At 57.2% G+C, this 17,950-nt stretch overlaps 3 protein-coding genes across 5 annotated transcripts in view; 2 read left to right on the forward strand and 1 right to left on the reverse strand.

The window, feature by feature from the left end:
* Window positions 1–996: 996 nt before the first annotated feature.
* DNAJC14 (DnaJ heat shock protein family (Hsp40) member C14) lies at window positions 997–7,470 on the forward strand. The gene is made up of 6 exons (XM_065419589.1): window positions 997–2,646; window positions 3,963–4,069; window positions 5,224–5,343; window positions 5,699–5,859; window positions 6,212–6,314; window positions 7,129–7,470. The coding sequence occupies exons 1-6, from the start codon at window positions 997–999 to the stop codon at window positions 7,361–7,363; spliced, it is 2,376 nt and encodes a 791-aa protein (XP_065275661.1). The 3' UTR covers window positions 7,364–7,470.
* A 4,349-nt stretch (window positions 7,471–11,819) lies between these two features.
* ORMDL2 (ORMDL sphingolipid biosynthesis regulator 2) lies at window positions 11,820–15,071 on the reverse strand. 2 transcript variants are annotated; one of them, XM_065419468.1, is made up of 4 exons: window positions 15,003–15,071; window positions 13,685–13,859; window positions 13,010–13,161; window positions 11,820–12,326 (listed from the first exon to the last, which is right to left on the reverse strand). In XM_065419468.1, exons 2-4 carry the CDS (start codon window positions 13,856–13,858, stop codon window positions 12,191–12,193), a joined length of 462 nt encoding a protein of 153 aa, XP_065275540.1. In that variant the 5' UTR covers window position 13,859; window positions 15,003–15,071; the 3' UTR covers window positions 11,820–12,190. The 2 variants fall into 2 exon arrangements, with proteins under 2 accessions (XP_065275540.1, XP_065275541.1); XM_065419469.1 differs by lacking the exon at window positions 15,003–15,071 and adding an exon at window positions 14,740–14,789.
* Window positions 15,072–15,291: 220 nt separating this feature from the next.
* The window catches only part of SARNP (SAP domain containing ribonucleoprotein), a 57,319-nt gene continuing 54,660 nt past the window's right edge, over window positions 15,292–17,950 (forward strand). For both annotated transcript variants that reach the window (XM_065419311.1, XM_065419312.1), the window contains exons 1-3: window positions 15,292–15,371; window positions 16,957–17,056; window positions 17,672–17,718. In XM_065419311.1, the coding sequence (XP_065275383.1) occupies window positions 15,336–15,371; window positions 16,957–17,056; window positions 17,672–17,718 (183 nt within the window). In that variant the 5' untranslated portion in view covers window positions 15,292–15,335. The remainder of the gene's footprint in view (window positions 15,372–16,956; window positions 17,057–17,671; window positions 17,719–17,950) is intronic.

Raw genomic sequence — 17,950 nt, forward strand, 5'->3', positions numbered from 1 at the left:
CGCTTCGCCAGCCCCCCCGCGCTGGGCCGGGCTCAGGGCTTGTCACTGCCGCTGGCGAAACGGGAAACTGAGTCAGTCGGGAGGGGAAGCGGCTGGAGCCCGATGCTGGGGCGAGCGGCTCGCTAGGAACCGGCTGGGGCCGAGCTGCCGCCCCCCATTGGGCGAGGGCGTGAGAGGCGCGTGAGTCCCTCGTCCAGATTTGGGCCAGGATTTCAGGGTTAAATCCAAGCTAGGAGCTAAAGCTTGTTCAGTGGTGAGCGGGGGCTCGCTGAGACTCTGCCATGCCGTGTGGGCTCTTCCTAATCCGGAGTCAAGTGACGGCGCTTTACTATCTGTTCTCCCCACAGGCTTTGTAGTGACACCTGTCGGGCGAGGGAACAGCTTCCCAGAGGGTCACTTCGGATTCCTGGAGCCAGGGCAGGAAACCTGGTGACTTAAGCGATGGCCAGTGGATTTCTCTTCAAGTGCTGGTGAAAGCCGCGTGCGAGGAAGTTCTGTACGGCCACGGCCAGCACGAGCGGCAGCTTCCCACGACTGCTGTGGGGTGAGAGGGGAGTTCGCTGGCACTTGTGGGGGTAGAGCTTTGAGAGCTGAATACCTGGGATCCGGACTGCGACCGTCTGCCGATCTCAGTGGCTCCTCCGCAAGCAGCTGTTGGGTGGTTGCTGCTGCTGTCTACGAATGCGTTGAGGTGGGGAAAGCTCTGTCTCCCCTTCGAGGGGCCCCCAGTCCGCTCTGCTCTCAGTGTGTCAGAAGGTAGGTCCAGTCGCCTGGACTGTGGGTTTGAGAATGAGCCTCGGAGACCACTCTCGATTCCCGGCCAGGGCTACCCTTCGAGCCCTCACACTACGTATCTTGGCCTTGAGCCTGGTTTTGACGACTTTGATTTTATTTTTTTTTGTTTTTAATTTGCAGGATAAAGGCTACAAAATGACAGCTGTAACTTAACCCTTGCTGCTCCAGGACGGCTTTGGGGGTGAGGCAGTGGAGAAGCAGATGTCTGGAGGAGGAGGGATGTGTGAAGCCAAACCAGCTAGTTCCTGCTGCTGGAGTGGCGAGCTCTCCGAGGGCAGGGGTGCACCAGGGGCCAGCCCTTGTGTGGATAACAGACCCTTGTTCTCAAGTTTTGGGGATCCGGGAAGCACTGGGCCTAGCGGCTGCCACTTCTTCCAAGAATGCTGCAGTCCTGAAGGCCCCGAGCGTACGTCTCCGAGCCAGAGCTGGCCGAAACTACTCCACGGAGCCACCGAAGGCTTGGAACCCATGGAGGCTCACGGGCCAGCTGCTGCTGGGACATTGCTAGCTGAGCCAGCAGCCGAGAGGCTAGGTAAGGTGGAGGAGGCCGCCCGTTCTCCCCATCAGGGCTTTCCAGAAGGCGGTGGGCAGAGGCCTGCCTGCACCGCAGGGGAGGGTGTTGGTTGGAATGGAAGCTGTGACCGAGTACCAATGGGGTTGCTCGAAGAGGATGGCTTGCACTTTACTGAGTCCAGTGCCCCTGGCTCCTGTCTGTCCAGTTACGAACGTTCCTGTAGTTGTTGGGGGGAGAGTTTGGATCCCTCCAGGACTTATTTGGAAAAGGGGAACTGCTCGTGTAGCATCACCTGCCAGCGCTGGGCTTCGGAGTCCCCTGGAGCCGAGGACGAAGCCTTTGCTCCTGATTCGGCCCCATCGCTGCAGGGCCAGGAGGAAGATGAGGAAGATGACGGAGTGTCCAAGGCCAGCGAGGACCCTTCGGACTCTGGCAGGGTGCTCGGCGGCAGGAAGAATGGGAGACGCCAGAGGCACCGCTCTGGCACGAAGGACAAGGAGGAGGGGAAGGAGAATGCCAAGCGGGAGGGGAGATCTGCACCAGCTGGCGGGAAGCACAAGCAGGCCAGGAAGAGGAGCCATGTGGACCGGCGGCGCCACCTAAAAGCGGAGGTCCCCAAGCAGCTGGAAGAGCTGGCCTGGGTCTGCGTCTCCTGTTTCAAGAAGCTCATCAAGCTGGTGCTGGTCATCACCCATGAGTGTGGCGAGTACGTGGAAGCTGGTGGGAGGCTCCTCTACTCCTGCTGTCAGCTCGACGCCTGGGACCGGGCCTCAGCCCAAGGCAGCATGAGGACGTGGAGCCAGCGGGCCAGGAGCAGCTCGGGGAAGGCGGCCCGGTGGCTGGGTTCTGGGGGGAACCGGCTGTGGCGGCTGCTCAAGATGCTGGGTGCCCTGCTCTTCCTGGTGCTCATGCTGCTCCTGGGCAGCCTGCGGCTGTGCTGGCGAGTCTCCAAGTCCCTGCTCCTTGCTGGGGCAGCTAAGCTGGGCAGAACCAGCCGCGTGGCCCGGCTCCTCTTGCTCCTGGACTCCCCCTTCCTCCACAGAACGTGGGCTCTCGTCCAAGAAACCAGGACTTGCAAGTACGTGTCACACTTGCTGCAAAAGTGGAGAGGGCTGCTTGGGGCAGCCAAAGGGCTAAGGACCGATGGGCTGGGAGAGGCTGTGGCTGGCCCTGATCCTGGCCCAGGGGGGCGCTACCAGCCCAGCCAGGAGGTGGCACGGCTGCTGGCCCTGGCCGACGTGCCTGAGGAAGAGCTGAACCCCTTTCAGGTACTGGGGCTGGAGGTGACTGCTTCAGACACGGAGCTGAAGAAGGCCTATCGTCAGCTGGCTGTGCTGGTGAGTGTGGCGGGGGACGGACGGACATCGCACCCAGCCCCATGGCACCCGAGCACCTGGGGGGCATGAGGCAGGAACTCCATTCGAGCTGCATTGTCCTCTTACGGGGGGAGAGTGAGTCACTCTTCTCTAGCCTCTCCCCACTGAGGCTCAATATGCTTAACCCCCTGCCCCCATATTACAGATGAGTAAACTGAGACCCACACAGTTAGGGTGACTTGTCCAAAGGCCACGTAACGTTTCTGTTTCAGAGCTGGGGTGAGACCCAGATTCCTTCCTGTGAATCCCTTGCTTTGGCGGGTCCACCGCAAGGCCTTGCCAGTGGCGTGGGGAATCTGTGTTAATCGCTGGCGGCACCGGCAGCAGCTCCCGAGTTAAGCTTGTGCTGAGACTGCCACGGGCTGCAGGGCCGAGCAGCTGGCTGACTCTAGTGCCCGGTGCTGCCTGGTATCTCAGCAGGGGACGCTGGGCTTTCCACGTCCTTTATAAAGTGAAAATTCTGCTTGACATTTTGCCCCATGTGCTTCCTGTTTTCCTGGGCTCTTCTAAAGAGTCACGGCCCGGGGCAGCCTTCGCGTGCTTCCCGGCCCCAAGGGGATCCGTCTCCTCCACTGTGCCCCTTGTTCGGAGGAACCACTCCGCGCCATCAGCTGTGCTCTGACTGTCCCGGCTGGGGTGAGGAGGGACTGGCAGAACAAGCTGAGCTCTAGGGAGACATGGGGACCTGTCGGGGGCAGGTGGAGCCTGGTGATTGCACCCTGGCAGGCCAGGGCAGCAGCACCTTGGGGCGCTCTCCGAGCCCTGACACCTCGGGGTGGTGGCGGCCCGTCCTGACGCAGCTTTGTCAGTTGGAGTCACCATGCGAGCACCATGGAGTCGCGGCGGGGGCCGCGCTGGGAGCGCTTGATGGCTTTGAGGCTCCCCTTGGTGCTGGCCATCCCTTCTGCCCCAGCTCATCAGCTGGGCACCCCCTTTTTTGTGCTGGCCGGGATGGGGAGCCCTCCTGCCTTTGCTGCTCTGCTTGTGCTGCCTGAGAAGGAAGGCGAGGAGCTGCCAGTCAGGGGTCGGGACCCCAGAAGCGGCAGGCGGGGGCTGAGGCTCGCCAGCTCGGTAGCCTGGCCCCAGCCAGACCAGAGTGGACCAGTTGGCCTCGTCTGAGGACATGTAGCACCCCCTCCTTCTTTCTCCCCCCCCCCCCCCGACCCATCTGGCTGTGCTGTCCTGCCCCTGGAGGGGGCTCCATCCCGGCCAGACCCCTCGCCCCAGACGAGGTCCGCGCCGAAGGTGTTCTCAGGTTTCCGTGTCTTGCTTCGCAGGTTCACCCTGACAAGAACAAGCATCCGCGGGCGGAGGAAGCCTTCAAGGTGCTGCGAGCCGCCTGGGACATCGTGAGCAACCCGGAGAAGAGGAAAGAGTACGAGATGTGAGTGGGGGGCCCCTTCCTGCCCCCTAAGGCAGGCCAGGCGAGGGATGGAGGGGCGCCTGCGGTCGCTGGTGGCGGGTTAGAGAACATGGCCTCCTCCGTCCCACCTCTATGTGCTCGAGGGACAGGCGACAGGGAGGAAAGTGGGCTGGGATCTTGGGCTGTGCTAATCAGTCCCACCGCGACTTGCTGATCTGAGCTGCCCACCGAAGTCGGTGCTCTGGCTTCAGGCCTGCCCTGGGACTTCTGCTTCCCCAGCTGACTGGGGGAGCAAGGATGGCGCCTTCAGACGGGTGTCTTGAGTGGGACCGGTCCTCTTCCAGTACTCGCCACTGCGAGACGTTGCTTTCAGGCCCGAGTGTGGGTGAACCTCCTGTGCTCTGCTGGGAGGACACAGCCAGGAATTTCTGAGCGAGGCACTAAGGGCTTTTGATGAGCTGTTGGTCATGAGAGCAAAGGCAGAGCACGAGGGGTTTAACCGAGAAACCTCCTGTACTTAAATCCCCTTTAGAAGTCGCTCTTAGACAGACTCCGGTCCCCTGTCAGAGAACTGGCACGTGGGAATTTCAGGCGTCCGATTATAAGTGAAATCCCTCCGGCTCTTCTTCTCTTCTCACCTGTGATCAATGTTACGGTCGGGCCCGGTGGCCCAGGTCAGGGTGTGGGCGCTGTTGTGCTAGGAGCTGTACAAATGTGTCCTACAGACAGTCCCTGTCCTAGAGCGCTTACTGCCTGGGTTAGCGAGGAGCCGCCACAGGTGACGGGAGCAAATGGGTGGGGAGGGGAGGAGGGCTTACCACGCTCGAAGCACCTTGGTGCACAGGCTGGTGCGAGTGGTGCGGTGCGGCGTCAGACCCGGGCTGATGGAACAAAGCGGAGGCTCTCCAGGCCCGGCTGCCCGGCCCGGCGGCCTCCCAAGTGCTGATCTAGTGCCGGGCTTCTGCCGCCACGTCTCGGCCAGCGATGGCCTGGGGAAGAGGTAAGGATGTGTGCCCCCACGCTGGCTGCGGCAAGAACCTCGTGCAAAGCCGGCCCTGCTGCCGACGAGGGCTGAGCCCAGCAGGGAAGGGCGTGCGCTGACTGCTGGATGCAGAGGCTGTGCTGTGCCAGTCCCACCTGGGGCGTGACTCATCCCCATGCCGTTGTGATTGCAGCAAGCGGATGGCAGAGAGCGAGCTGACCAAATCCATGAATGAGTTCCTCACCAAGCTGCGGGAAGACCTGAAAGAGGCCATGAACACCATGATGTGCAGCAAGTGCCAGGGGAAGCACAAGTAGGTGCTGGCCTTCGGTGACTGCTTTAACCTCTTGCTTGCAGGCCTGGTGCCCTGCCTCCTCCTGGGGCACAGAGCGTTACCCCTCCATGGGGCCTGGGGTTCAGGAGCGGGCCTGGCCCTGCCTGGTGGCCGGAATGGATCAGCCAGACGATCCTGCAGCTGGTGGACTCATGTCCTGGCTTTCCCAGTTAGCTGCGCTTCTTCCTTCAGCACAAGTGTTCTCTGGTGCGGTTGTCCCAGAGCATTCTGGGAATTTGGGGTGCTGTGGGAGGGAGGACGCGTCCCTCTGGGACGTGACATGGCAAAGCTGGCCCTGCTCTACCGGCGTTTGAAAATCTCCCTCCTGCTCTAGGAGGTTCGAGATGGACCGAGATCCGCTCAGCGCTCGCTACTGCGCGGAGTGCGGCAAGTTGCACCCTGCCGAGGAGGGAGACTTCTGGGCCGAATCGAGCATGCTGGGGCTGAAAATCACCTACTTCGCCCTGATGGATGGGAAAGTCTATGACATCACAGGTAGGGGGTGTCAGTGGGGCCAGGACATGCTGCCTGACTAGACCGTGAAACTGCCCAGTTGTTTGCCAGCCCCCTGAATAGCAGTTACCCCAGGCTGATTAACCTGTGTTTAAACCTTCCTCTGCTCCTGATGGGTCAGGGCCTAGCACGCCTCCCCCTCGGGATCCCTAGCCCAGCTGGAGAGGAGGACGCCAGCCCTTGGTGGGGGTGCGGCTGCCTCCTGCTTTCCCTGAGCTGTGTCATTACTCCTGCGCTCCGGAGGCTGGGAGGGGTGATGGCGGCGGTTGCTTCCTGCGCTGAGCTAAGGCGGCTTCCCGCCGGCTGATGGTGTGTCCTGCCTGTCTGTCTGCAGAGTGGGCCGGCTGCCAGCGGGTTGGAATCTCTCCCGACACCCACCGCGTCCCGTATCACATATCGTTTGGATCGAGGAGCTCTGGCTCGGGTGGACGCCAGAGGTTGGTACTGGATGCTGTTCTGGTTCCCTCGTGCTCTCGCCTTGGTCTGAGTGGGTGGGGATGGGTCAAATCTCAGACTTGAGCACTTCTGGGGGAGCTGTGGCTAGCCATGAGTTCCCTCTGGCATCCCCCATCAGCGGCCCGAAGGGAGCTGAGTACGTCTCCTAGATGGGGTCAGCATAGCTCCCCCCTTTCCTAATCGTGCTAGTGCTGGGCCCTTGAGCAGTGCCCCCTTGTGGCAGAGTACTGCGCTGCGGCTTTAAACCATGCGGACTGAGGACAGGTTATTCTGTACAGATAAAACTCCCCCTTTCTGTGGCTGTTGGAGGACACCCCCCCCCCCCCCGGTCCTCACAGACATGTTTAAACCAACGCCGGCCTGTGATCCGTCCTCTGTCGCTCTGTCAACCTGTCCTGTCTCTAGCTGCCTGGAGTTCCAGCTGCCTCCCCCACTGGGTGGAATGGTCACGGGAGCGCAGTGATCCCTGAGCCCCCTGCCAAGTGCCATCCAATGCTTCTGAAGTTAACAGAAGGGCAGGTCACTGAGCCCCTGGCAGGATCGGGCCCCTTAGCCTCACCTCTCCCTCGCTGTGTGGCTGCTCTCCCTGGCGAGGAGACCGGGAGTGGCCTGCTTTGAGAGTCCCTGACCGAGCTGGGAATAGAACCCAGGAGCCCCAGCAAACCACTTACCACCCTGAGGTGGGGACAGAACCCAGGAGTCCTGAGTGCCGACCCCCCGGCTCTAACCCACTAGCCCTTGCCAAACCTCCACACCCAACTGCATGTGTAAGGGCCGTCTCTTGTTTTCCCCCAGAACCGCCTCTGAAGGCAGCCCTACCTCGGCTGCAGACCTGCAGGACTTCTTCAACCGCGTATTTCAGGGGACCCCAGGGCAGATGCCCAACGGGGGCTTCTTCAGCCCACCCCAACCCCCCCGGGCAGCAGCTCCTTCTGCTTCTGCTCCAGCCCCGAAGACCGAGAGTGCAGCCCCAAAAGGGGACTCGAAGCAGAAAAGGCGGAAGAAAGTGCGCCGTCCCTTCCAGCGCTGAGGAGCGGCGTGGCCGGTGGGGGCCGCTTTGAACTCGGCCTGGCAGGAGGCCACAAGCACTGGCAGGAGACGAAGCTCCGGTGGACATTCCAGCAGGCAGCTGGGCGCGACCCAGGCGCTAGGTCGGACACTAAAGGGCTCTTTACAAGAAGAAGAATCTATTTTTTTTTCTTTAGATATTTAAAAGCAACCAGGCGTTCGGGGAATTTCCAGCTGACGCCGTTAACTTCTAGCGTAAAGAACCAGCCCCAGTGATACCAAAGAACTCCAGCGGGGGGTGCCCTGCAGGATCCCTGGAGACACCAGCCCAGTGTATGGGGAAGGGTCTCTCTGCTGGGGTGGTGTGGGGTGGGGGAAGCTGAACAGAGCCATGGAATCTCTTCAGGGTTACTTTAAAAATCAGGGGATGTTTCATTTCCATGAAGGCCACACCTGGGATCCATTGGGAGGCAGCCATGTCCCTTCCATCCACCTGCCTCCCCTTCTCATGGGCAGCTCCCCTTCACTCCCCTGCCCATTGAAGTCTGTGTCTCTCAGCCCTCTGAGAGCTGGGGGGAGCTGTAATCCGTCAGACACAGTGACTGAGCAGCATCCCATAGCACTGAGTTGCGATTTGGCCTCCTAAAGCTTCTGCAGCAGGTCGGATTGACCCCGCCCGTCCCCGCAACTCATCACCCCCAGAAGAGCCATGCCAAGCGTTAACCCCCCCCGGTGCTGGAGGGCAGCTTGCTCAGCTCACCGCTGCCTGGAGAATGCTCCCAGGGAGCAGCCTGGCCTTGGCCCTGGGAGCCAAGACTGAGTCCCTTGTCTAACTCTTGCAGAGTGTTCTCCATACCTGCTGCTGTAGCCAGTGCATCTGTCTGCGCTCTCAGCGGAGCGCGTGGGGAAGCCTTTTTCCCCAGAGATGAAATGAGGCATGGGGGGGTGCTCCCTTCCCACTGCGCTGGTAGCACATGCTGGCCCCTAGCTTCATGCTTATCCCCCATCTGATTTTTGTTGCTGATTTCCCCTCGGCCCTGCTTTCCTGCCAGCTGGGCTCTGCCACGGGCCTGAGACGCGGGACAGCGGTTCCTCAGCAGGTTTATCTGGGAGCTCAGTTGTGAGATGTTGTCTTCACAAGTCTCCTGATCTGTGCAGCCAGTATTGAATTTACTGTTCACAGGGATGCTGGCCGGTGCCAGCCGCTCGCACACATGAGGACCAGACTTTCCAAAGGAGCAAGGTCAAGTTTGTAAGCCCAGCCCCAACCTGGTCTGCTTCCGCTGGGCCCTGCAAGCTCCTGTGCTCCCGGCGGTTAGACGGGTCTGTAACTGTCCAGCCTCTCCCTGAAGGATTGGTCTTGGGTTTTAACAGCTGGTTCCTCTTTGTACATATCTCGATTATGTGCATACCCCCTGCGATAACTATAGCTCAGTCCCTGAGAGCAGATGGGGGAGTGCTTCCCCCCCTTCCCAGGGCAGCGTCACTCCGTTCCGTGTATTCCACCTCGGCTTTCTGTTGGCACTTTCTGTAACCTCCTTAGGTTTGCTCTGCCGGTCGCTAACACGCACCCAGCTCAGAGAGCTGCTGCTGAGATACTTTGACCCCAGCTGGAGTAAAGCTGATTTTTAAGTTGTGCCAGGAAATAACTCCTTTTACTTGTCAGGTTGTTTTGGGCATTCCACTGCTGAATTTCCAAAACGAATTGGATTTAGGGTAGGGCCTACACAAACAATGGTGTGGGGGTGAGCAGAAAGCTCTGCTTTAGGATTAAACTGGTGAGTGTATATTGAACAATTCCCTATCCCCCTGCAAAATAAACCCCAGTAGGATTACATAAGAGTGTTCTCTTCACACCCAACTTGTGTCTAGACCCCACTGCAGGTGTGAAAAAGGGGGACATAACTAGCAGGCGGCCTGGCCCCCGCTAAAGCTGGATTTTGGGCTAGTGGAAGAAGTACCTCAGGACACACTGAATCTTCGTTTGCGCTGCCTTTGTCTGTTAACTAACGCCTGGCCTGGCTGCCCTGGACAGGAGGGGTGAGGTCAGGTATTTCCTCATCACCTTCCTTCTAATGATGAGACGAAGCTCTTTAAAACAAACCCTCCCAGCTCAGCCTTCCTCTAGCTTTGTTATTTGAGCCTCTTTTCCTTAGGTGAAGGGTGTGATGGGAACCACTTAGCTGGCTTCTCCGTCAGACTCTTTCTCCCCCAGGTGTCACTTACCTGCAAACCCGGATTCCTCTTCCCAGAGTGAACTGTGGGCAGCAGGACTGAACGCCGCGGGGACCAGGGCTGCAGCGCTCTTTGCCTCTGGCTACCTGGTTCTAAGGGCAGCTGAGCTGGGAGTGAGTCTCAGCATCAGATGGCTATTGGGGGGGCCTTATGTGAAATGAATCAAGGGTCTTGAGCTGGTTCCTTGCAGACGTGCATCCATGTCCCTAAAAATTCCAGCTACAGTGGGTGCAAATGTGGGGTCCCCTGAGAGGGCAGCACGATTGTATGCAGGACCGCAGGGTCTGACCGGACCCCTGAGGAGGTGCAAGCTGTGCTCCCTCTGAGGCGGGGGGGCAGCTTGGACTGTTTCTGCCAGGGCTTTACCTGGGCTGTGAGAGGCGGCCCACATCTGGCACCCTATCCCCTCGCTCCTGGGCTCAGTTTGCCTTGAGCTGAGCAGGCAGCCGTTAGCTCTAGGTTTGAAGTTGGTGGGAGGCGGAAGCAGTGTTTTAACACGGGGCCAATCACAGTCACTGGTGCATAATGGATGAATGGACAATGTAAAGCCGTGCATCCAAGTGATCTAATCATAAGGGAGCTAATCATAAGAACGGCCATACTGGGTCAGACCAATGGTCCCGCTAGCCCAGTGTCCTGGCTTCAGATAGTGGCAGGTGTCAAGTGCTTCTGAGGGAGTGAACAGAACAGGGCAATCGTTGAGAGATCCAGCCTGTCTTCCAATTCCAGCATCTGGCAGTCAGAGGTTAAGGACACCCAGAGCATGGGGCTGTGTCTCTGCCCATCTTGGCTAACAGCCATTGATGGACCTCTCCCCTGTGAACTTAACTAATTCTTTTTTTGAACCCAGTTATAGTTTTGGCCTTCACCACATCCCCTGGCAAGGAGTTCCACAAGTTGACTGTGCATTGTGGGCTCCATTGTTGGTTTTAAACCTGCTGCCTATTAATTTCATTGGGTGATGCCTGGTTGGTTTGTTATGAGAAGGGGTAAATAACACTTCCCTAGTCACTTTCTTCACACCATTCATGACTTTATCGACCTGTCATATTGCCCCCTCCCCCCATCTCTTTTCCAAACTGAGCTGTCCCAGTCATTTTTAATCTCTCCTCACCTGGAAGCTCTTCCCAATGGAGATCCACCTTGAGCTCTCACACATGGAGAACCAGGGCTGCTGGGGATTTGCTCTCTCTAGTTCTCACTGCAAAGGACACCTTGGCTGGTAGTGCCTCGGTGACCCCAAAATGGGCATTAAGGGGCCTTGGAAATATACCAGGAGGGAACAACTCCTCCAGTAATGTTCTAGCTGCCAGCACATGGGGCAGGAAATGAGGCAGCTCCAGAATGGTGATGTCCTCTTGGTCTGTATGCTCGTGGCTTCTTGTTGGCTCCTCTTGGGCAGCTGCCACAGCCACGGTGCTGCTCCGTACCCCTTCATGTTTAAGGGGGAGTTTGTCGACTGCTGGGCTGCCAGCCTCTTTAGCTTGTCTTTTCATCATGAGCGAGTACAGCAAAGCTTGCCTTTGGCAGATGCCAGCGCCTCTCTTTCGCTGGGGCCTCCCTGTACACTGAAAGCCACAGGCTCACCGGCTTTGAGCTGAGCATGCACAGGAGAGCAGCCACGCCCAAGGACCCCTCCCTGCTCTCACCTGCCAGCTTGCTCTGTTCTTTTCTCCCCTGAGCTTGCGTGGCTTCTGTGGCTCTCCTGCCAGGGCTGCCTAACTCAGTTCACAGCGGGGGAGCCAGAACCCGAGTTACAGGCATGTTCCCTCTCTCCCCTGCCTCTGAGCACCTGTCGATGTGCCTCTGCAGCTTCTCTGCGCTCCTGGAGGTTTGGGGAAGCGGATTGGCTGGAAGCGCATCTGCTTGGGCTGCTGCGGGGCAGAGCTGCCTTAAGATGCTTAAATACGTTTTGCAAAAAAATAAGTCTTGGACAATCAATCACTCTTCCTGACCTGTATTGCCATGTGAGTGTTTGATGTCGGGCGTAGGCACGGTTCATCTCCTTTGGCTTGAGGGCTGAGCACAGAAGTTTTTAAGATGATTGTGTAACTCTTTCTTATCACTTTTGTTAAATTAAAATATGATTTGAAGAAGCCTCTCTCTTCTGCGGAACGAGCAGTGGGTTGTGGGATCCACTCCACATCCTCTCCCCTGAGTGAATATCTTCTGCTCTTTACCGTCACCCCTGGCTGATTCCTCTAAGCCTAGGGCCCCCTTGCAAGAACACCACTGTTGTCTCTAAAACGTCTTTATTACGGTAGAAGTTTATAAAACACAAGGATGGGGAGGATGCACAGACTGGCCATTTCCCCCCTGCTGGGCAGCAGTTCTCCCCTCTCGCAGTTACATGAGCGGTAGACAGCTAACAGGGTAGCTCGTGTGACACTTAGACCCCCTCCCTCCTCACAGCTCTCTCCACCCAAACAAAAGATAAAGCCCAAATACCGATGATTATTAGGGAGAGTAACTTAATCCCCTTGCAAAATAATCCCTCCAAGTGGCTCAAGCAGTGGCCTAGTTCACAGTCAGGACAGCACCTTCACGCTGGGTTCGTTACTCCTTGTTGGGATGGGCCCCTCTTCCCTCGCAGCCGGCTCGGCAGCACTGACTCTTAGTATTTGTTGATGCCAAAGACGCGCACGCCATGGAACTGGGGCAGCTTGGGGAGGAGGACGCTGAGGAGGGACGTCGTGTTGATTATAAAATGTGCAGGGTCGTATTTGGTATAAAAGCTGGTGAGGAGGTAACTGGAAGAGAGACAGAGGCAGGGTTAGTTCTGTGGCCATCCAGTCCCCGGCTGGGGCGACGGCACATGAAAGCTATTTCTGAGGCTGGATTGACAGCAGAGGTGGTCATGCAAACATCCCAGCCAATGAACCTCATGCAGAACTATTTCCCCGGCACAGGCGGAGTTCAGTCACCAGAGCCCATGCTGCTCGGGGCACAAGCCTTCAAGGACTAGCCTGATGCCCACTGGTTTGTTTCAGGCCCGAGAGCTTGTGCCCTCCAGTTGCAATACTCAGAGGGCAGCCACCTTGCCAAGGCATGCAGGGCTCTGGCCAGTTCCATTGAAAAGCGACGTACTCTATAGCCGAGGTGGCTTTCCCTGCGTAGGGGAAGGCCCAGCGTAGGCTAGTGCCCAGTACGGCTTCACGCAGACTACAGCAAACCCATCTTCTCCCTGAGCCACTCACGCCTGCTCAGCTAAAGCTGGAGCCTGGCATAATGTGCTTGTCGTCTCCCTGGGCTACGCAGGGGCACTGGAGAGGATGGGAACTGCCGTGAGCCCCACTGAGTGCCTGGGAGCTGCAGCTCTGGGCAGGTTTGAAGCCCTGCTACCAGAGGCCCCCTGCAGAGCAGGCAGGTCCTGGGAATGAACCACCACTGGCCGCTCTACAGCTGGCCTGCCGCAGCAGGACCGGCCACTCACAGAACCACTGGTGAGATGCTGAGGAACTTGCGGGAGGAGGTGCACTGCGTCCCATAGTCGATCTGCTCCCAGTGCGTGAGCAGGCGATCCTTGCCCTGGTCCGGCGTCTCAAACGGGGTCCCTTTCACAGTGTGGAGAAACCAGTACATCACCTGCCATTCCCAGGGGGAGAAGGGAGGAGGTGAGGAGAGGGCCTGGGTCCTTATGCTGTTGTATCATTAACACAATGGGGGGCAGGGCTCAGCCAGGACACAAAGCTAGAGTGCAGTGGAGCTGTGGAACTCATTGTTAGGGAGGCCAGAGTCAAAGACCACGTCTGGGTTTAGAAAAGGGCTGGCTGGGCAGGTAAGTTCTCCCTAGGAAAAGTGACTTGCCTAAGAGAGTGGCAGCTGGAAACAGAACTCAGGAGTTCTTGCTCCTAAACTAGGAAAAGGATAACGAAATGTCATGTGTCAGGCCAGAGCTGATCATCAGCGGGGGTCAGGAAAGTACTTCCTCTATCACCTTAAGCTTTCCCAAATACAGCACCCTCTATAGCTACATCTCTCTGAGTGCTGACCCAGCAGGGAGGGACTGGGCCTCATCCCAGCTCCGCCAGGGCCCGAAGAGCCGAGGCGAATCCCGCTCTTTCTAGCAGTGCAGGAAAACGAGCCGGGAGGCTGAGATTTGACTCACCAGGTTGTGTATAACATTAGTGAGGGTCCAGACCACGGGAATGCTGAAGAACGGGATGCTGAGGAGAATGATATGGAGAACTCCCACCGAGATCACGTAGGCCAGCCAGATGCCACGGCTGTTCAGCACCCGTGTGTTGGGATTCACCTCGCTGTGGGCCACCCCGACGTTCATCCTGAATGAGAGACGGGGTGTAGGAGAAGAGTCCAACGTTACTCATCTGAAACAACGAGGTTTTCTGATTCCGCCACGTGCCTGACACCATCCTTCCTTGGGATCACGGCTTTCGGCACATGCCCATTCCAGGTTTCTTTCTAATACTTTGTCCTTCTGCAACATCTTGCAGCCAAGAGTCCCCAGATGCTTTATAAACATTAATGCATGAATCATCACAGCCCCCAGGCGGGTTGGTAAGGTCTCTGTATCCCCATCTTACGGGCAGAACATCAAGTCACAGAGAGGGGAAACGACCTGCCCACAGCCACAAACGGAGGTAGCGGCAATGAGAAGTGGGACCCAGGCATAGCTGCCTCCTCTAGCAACTACACCCCACTCCTTGCCCGGAGCTGGGGAATAGAACCCAGGCATCCTGACTCCCAGCCCCCTCCCCCCATCCCCCACTCTCATCCACTGGATGGCACTTGTTAGTGATTCTGGAAATCCCGCAAGCAAAGCTGAAATTGCAGGGACCCTAGGAGTTGCTTTTGCTCTGTAATTCAGGTTTTAGTTTCTCCCCATCTTTATGGCCCCACCCCCCAATACCTACAGCTCATCCTGCATCCCATATGTCTCCCTCCACCTCTCAGCCCTTATATGGCCGCGTCACCCCTTCCAGTAGAATAATACCACCACCACCTAGCTCTTTAAATCTCACTTTTCATCAGTGGATCTCAAAGCTCTTTACAAAGAAGGGCAGTATCATGCTCTCCATTCTACCCATGGGGAAACTGAGGCACGGAGCGAGGAAATGACTCGCTCAAGGCCACCGAGCAGGCCAAGGGGAGAGCCGGGAACAGAACCCAGGTCTCCTGAGCCACAGCTCCAGCCGCTAGTACCTCTCTAGGGGTTGGGCACCGCCTCCCAGTTAGAAATGGGGCCCAGGCCTGGCCTCTTGCCGGAACCTACCGGTGCCCCGCCCACCACGGACCGCCCCGCCCCCATCGGTGCCCCGCCCACCACGGACCGCCCCGCCCCCATCGGTGCCCCTCCTCCTACATAGCCCCCCGCCGGCAGGCGGCTATAGCTGCTCCTCCCCACCTTCCTTCCCCCTTCAGAGCCCTCGGGCCCCTATAACCGACCCCCCCCCAGCCTCACCCACCTGGCGGCTGGTGCGGAACCTCCACACCGCTCCCCCGGCTCGTCTCCAGGAAGTGCCCCTGCCTGCGCCCCACCCCCGCTGCCGCCCGCTATTGGCTGCCCACCTCCGTCTCCTGCGCACCTATTGGCCAGCGTCGTCGTCGCTCACCTCTGTCCCCGCCCCTCCCTCTGTGGCTACCAATAGGAAGCCGCAGGGCCGGGTGCCGCTGGGCCAGTAGGAAGGCGCGATATTGAGGGGCGGGTTGAGCGCCCGCTCAGGAAGAGCGCGGGTCATTGGGCGGCGGGCGCTCGGGGTGGGCGGGGCCAGGCGGGAGCGACCTGAGGAGGCGACAAGATGGCGGCGGAGACCGTGGAGCTCCACAAGCTGAAGGTAACGGAGAGGGGCGCGCCGCGGGGCCCCGCCTCCCTCCCCCTCATAGCGGGTGGGGCCTGGCCCCCGGTCTGTCTCACCGCGGGGCAGCCGGGGAGCCTGACCCCCGCCTGCGGGAGAGGCCGAGACCCCCCCGGGCCGCCCGAGCCTCGCCGCCTCCGAGCGCTCCGCTCCCGCCAGCAGCACGTGTGGCCCTGCCCCGGCTCCCGCCCTGGGGGTATCCCGGGGGGCTGGGCCGCCACAGCTCCGGGGCCTTCCTCCGTCCCCTGGGCTGCCCGGCATCCCGCTGGGGCGGTGGGGAGAGCGGGTGAGGCCTGCGCGACCGGCGGTGCCCCCGCTACGGGGCCTGTGTTTTGAGCAATGAAATGGGGCTGCCCCCGAGCGCTTTCCTGCCCATGGGGACGCGCTGCGAGCCCCCCTCCCCCCCCCCCTCGGTGCTTGTGAAATAAGGTGCTCGGGAGAGAGTCACGCGGGGAGAAAATCAGGAGACACTCACAAAACCCCGGGCGAGTAGTAATCTTCCAAACCTGGGGGCAGGGCAGCCACTTCAAATACTGCTGAGAAACCCCTCCACCCCGGGCAAAGGGGGCAGCTGCGGTCACTGGCTGCCTCGTCCCCAAAATAGGGGATTTCCAGAGTATATTTGGGCTTCAAAAGTGGTCCATCTTTTAGTTTGTGGTGGTGAGTTCCTCCACGTGTTAGTGTGTGATGCTGTTGCTTTCACACCGTAGTGCGGGCAATGCTTAAATGTGCATTACTTTTACTGAAGCAAAAGAATAAGGATAGGACCTGATTACAGGGTAGCCAAATATCAGTCATTGCACACCAGGTACATATATTAACCTACCCAGAATAATCAACATTTTGGGTTTTCTCAGCATGTCCTCTAGTCTTTGTCTTAGTAAGAAATATCACCAAACCTGTATGATGCTAATAAACAAGCATCTCAGAATTCTACAGGGGAAGAAACTTCGATAGCAAGATGACGTTTGACTGTAATATAATCTTGTGAGGATTGTGATTGAAGCCTGTATTTAGGACTCTTAAAATTAGCCTGGGCAGAACACTAGAAAGAGTTCATTAGGGGATAATCTTGAATTGGGCCCAGATAATCTAATGGCTCTTTTGTCTCTAACTTCTGTGGTTTCAATAACATGACTATGGTGTCATACAGAAGGACCTTTCATCTTAATGTCTTTGAAACAGTTAAATAGAGAGGCACATATTTTTATTTATTAGATTTGGGGGGAAACCGATCATAGGGAGATGAACTGACTTGTCCAAGGCATCAGTAAATCATTGGCACAGTTGAGGGTAGTTTCAAGGAATCCTGACCCCTCCCCGTCCCTGCTCTAACCACTAGAACACACTCCTCTCAAATCCCAGCAGTCGTGACTCCTGGTCCCCCCCCAGCTCTAACCACTAGACTTATTGCCTTTTCTTTTGTCAGTGCCAATGCCCTTGGTTTATCTGGTCTGCTCATTATTTGCTTGTTTTGATCCTTTTGCTTTGGTGGTGTTCCTCCTGTTCTTTGCAAACTTGAATGAATTAAGTATGCTAATGGGAAGTCTCTTCTGGTACGCAGCTTGCTGAACTGAAACAAGAATGTCTCGCCCGTGGCCTGGAGGTGAAAGGAAACAAACAGGATCTCATAAACAGACTCCAGGCCTACCTTGATGAACACGGTGAGTAATATGTTGGGCTGGAGCAAGCTTTGCAGTTCGAGGGTCCCTCTAGCAAGGTCGACTCAGGGTCCAGCTGTGGCCTCTTTGTTTTTACAGGAATTTTGAACTCTCCCCAATTGGTTCCTTTTTATAGATTCTAGCTGTTGTGAACAGTCCCCATTACATGGGCTTGCTGTGAGACTCTTGGAATAAGAGCTGTCCTGTGGCTGTAGCCTCTGAGAATCTCCCTGATGAGACAGTCCTCAGGATTTTCTTGGTGATAGGCCCAATTAATCAGGTGTTCCTCATGTGGCGCTCCCATCCAGGTCTATGTATGGAGAGTGACTGTAATATTGAGTAATTCAAGGTGTATTCTTTTCTTTTTCGATCCCAATTCCCACCCCCTAAAAAACCCCAAATTTATGAAGTGTCTGTGTATACATTTTGTGTAACACAGGCCACAGAGCTTCTCCAAAACAATTCCTAGAGTATATGCTTACATATTGTGGTGATGGGCCTGATGTAAGAACCCGAATAGAATCTTTACAACATTCACTTACTTATTAGTGTGGAGAACATCAGCCTTCTAGGAGTTAATCTCTCTCTAATCTGTGGATTTTTAAAAAATTCTTTTAGCTGAAGAAGAAGCAAATGAAGAAGATGTTTTGGGAGAAGAAACAGAGGTAAATCCTATTACTGTGAGCAGATTATCATACTTTCAATCTATTTGTAGGTGTAGCTGTGTACCAGTTTGCCTGATGTCAATGTACAGATTAATTACTCTATATCATGTCAATCACTGTCGCAATCGTGGGGAACTCCACTGTGAATGAACTGTAGTGTATCCGCAAAAAGAACAGGAGTTCTTGTGGCACCTTAGAGACTAACAAATTTATTAGAGCATAAGCTTTCGTG

Source organism: Emys orbicularis, chromosome 19, assembly GCF_028017835.1.
Source record: "Emys orbicularis isolate rEmyOrb1 chromosome 19, rEmyOrb1.hap1, whole genome shotgun sequence".
NCBI classification, from domain to species: domain Eukaryota; kingdom Metazoa; phylum Chordata; order Testudines; family Emydidae; genus Emys; species Emys orbicularis.

Bases quoted from the DNA above. Each gene is read 5' to 3' on its own strand.
- DNAJC14 (XM_065419589.1), top strand. From the start codon at position 997: ATGTCTGGAGGAGGAGGGATGTGTGAAGCCAAACCAGCTAGTTCCTGC. The intron at 4,070-5,223 runs GTGAGTGGGGGG...TTGTGATTGCAG, and splicing joins AAGAGGAAAGAGTACGAGAT to CAAGCGGATGGCAGAGAGCG. The intron at 5,860-6,211 runs GTAGGGGGTGTC...GTCTGTCTGCAG, and splicing joins GAAAGTCTATGACATCACAG to AGTGGGCCGGCTGCCAGCGG.
- ORMDL2 (XM_065419468.1), bottom strand. From the start codon at position 13,858: ATGAACGTCGGGGTGGCCCACAGCGAGGTGAATCCCAACACACGGGTG. The intron at 13,162-13,684 runs GTGAGTCAAATC...TGGGAATGGCAG, and splicing joins CTAATGTTATACACAACCTG to GTGATGTACTGGTTTCTCCA. The intron at 12,327-13,009 runs GTGAGTGGCCGG...TCTCTCTTCCAG, and splicing joins AGCATCTCACCAGTGGTTCT to TTACCTCCTCACCAGCTTTT.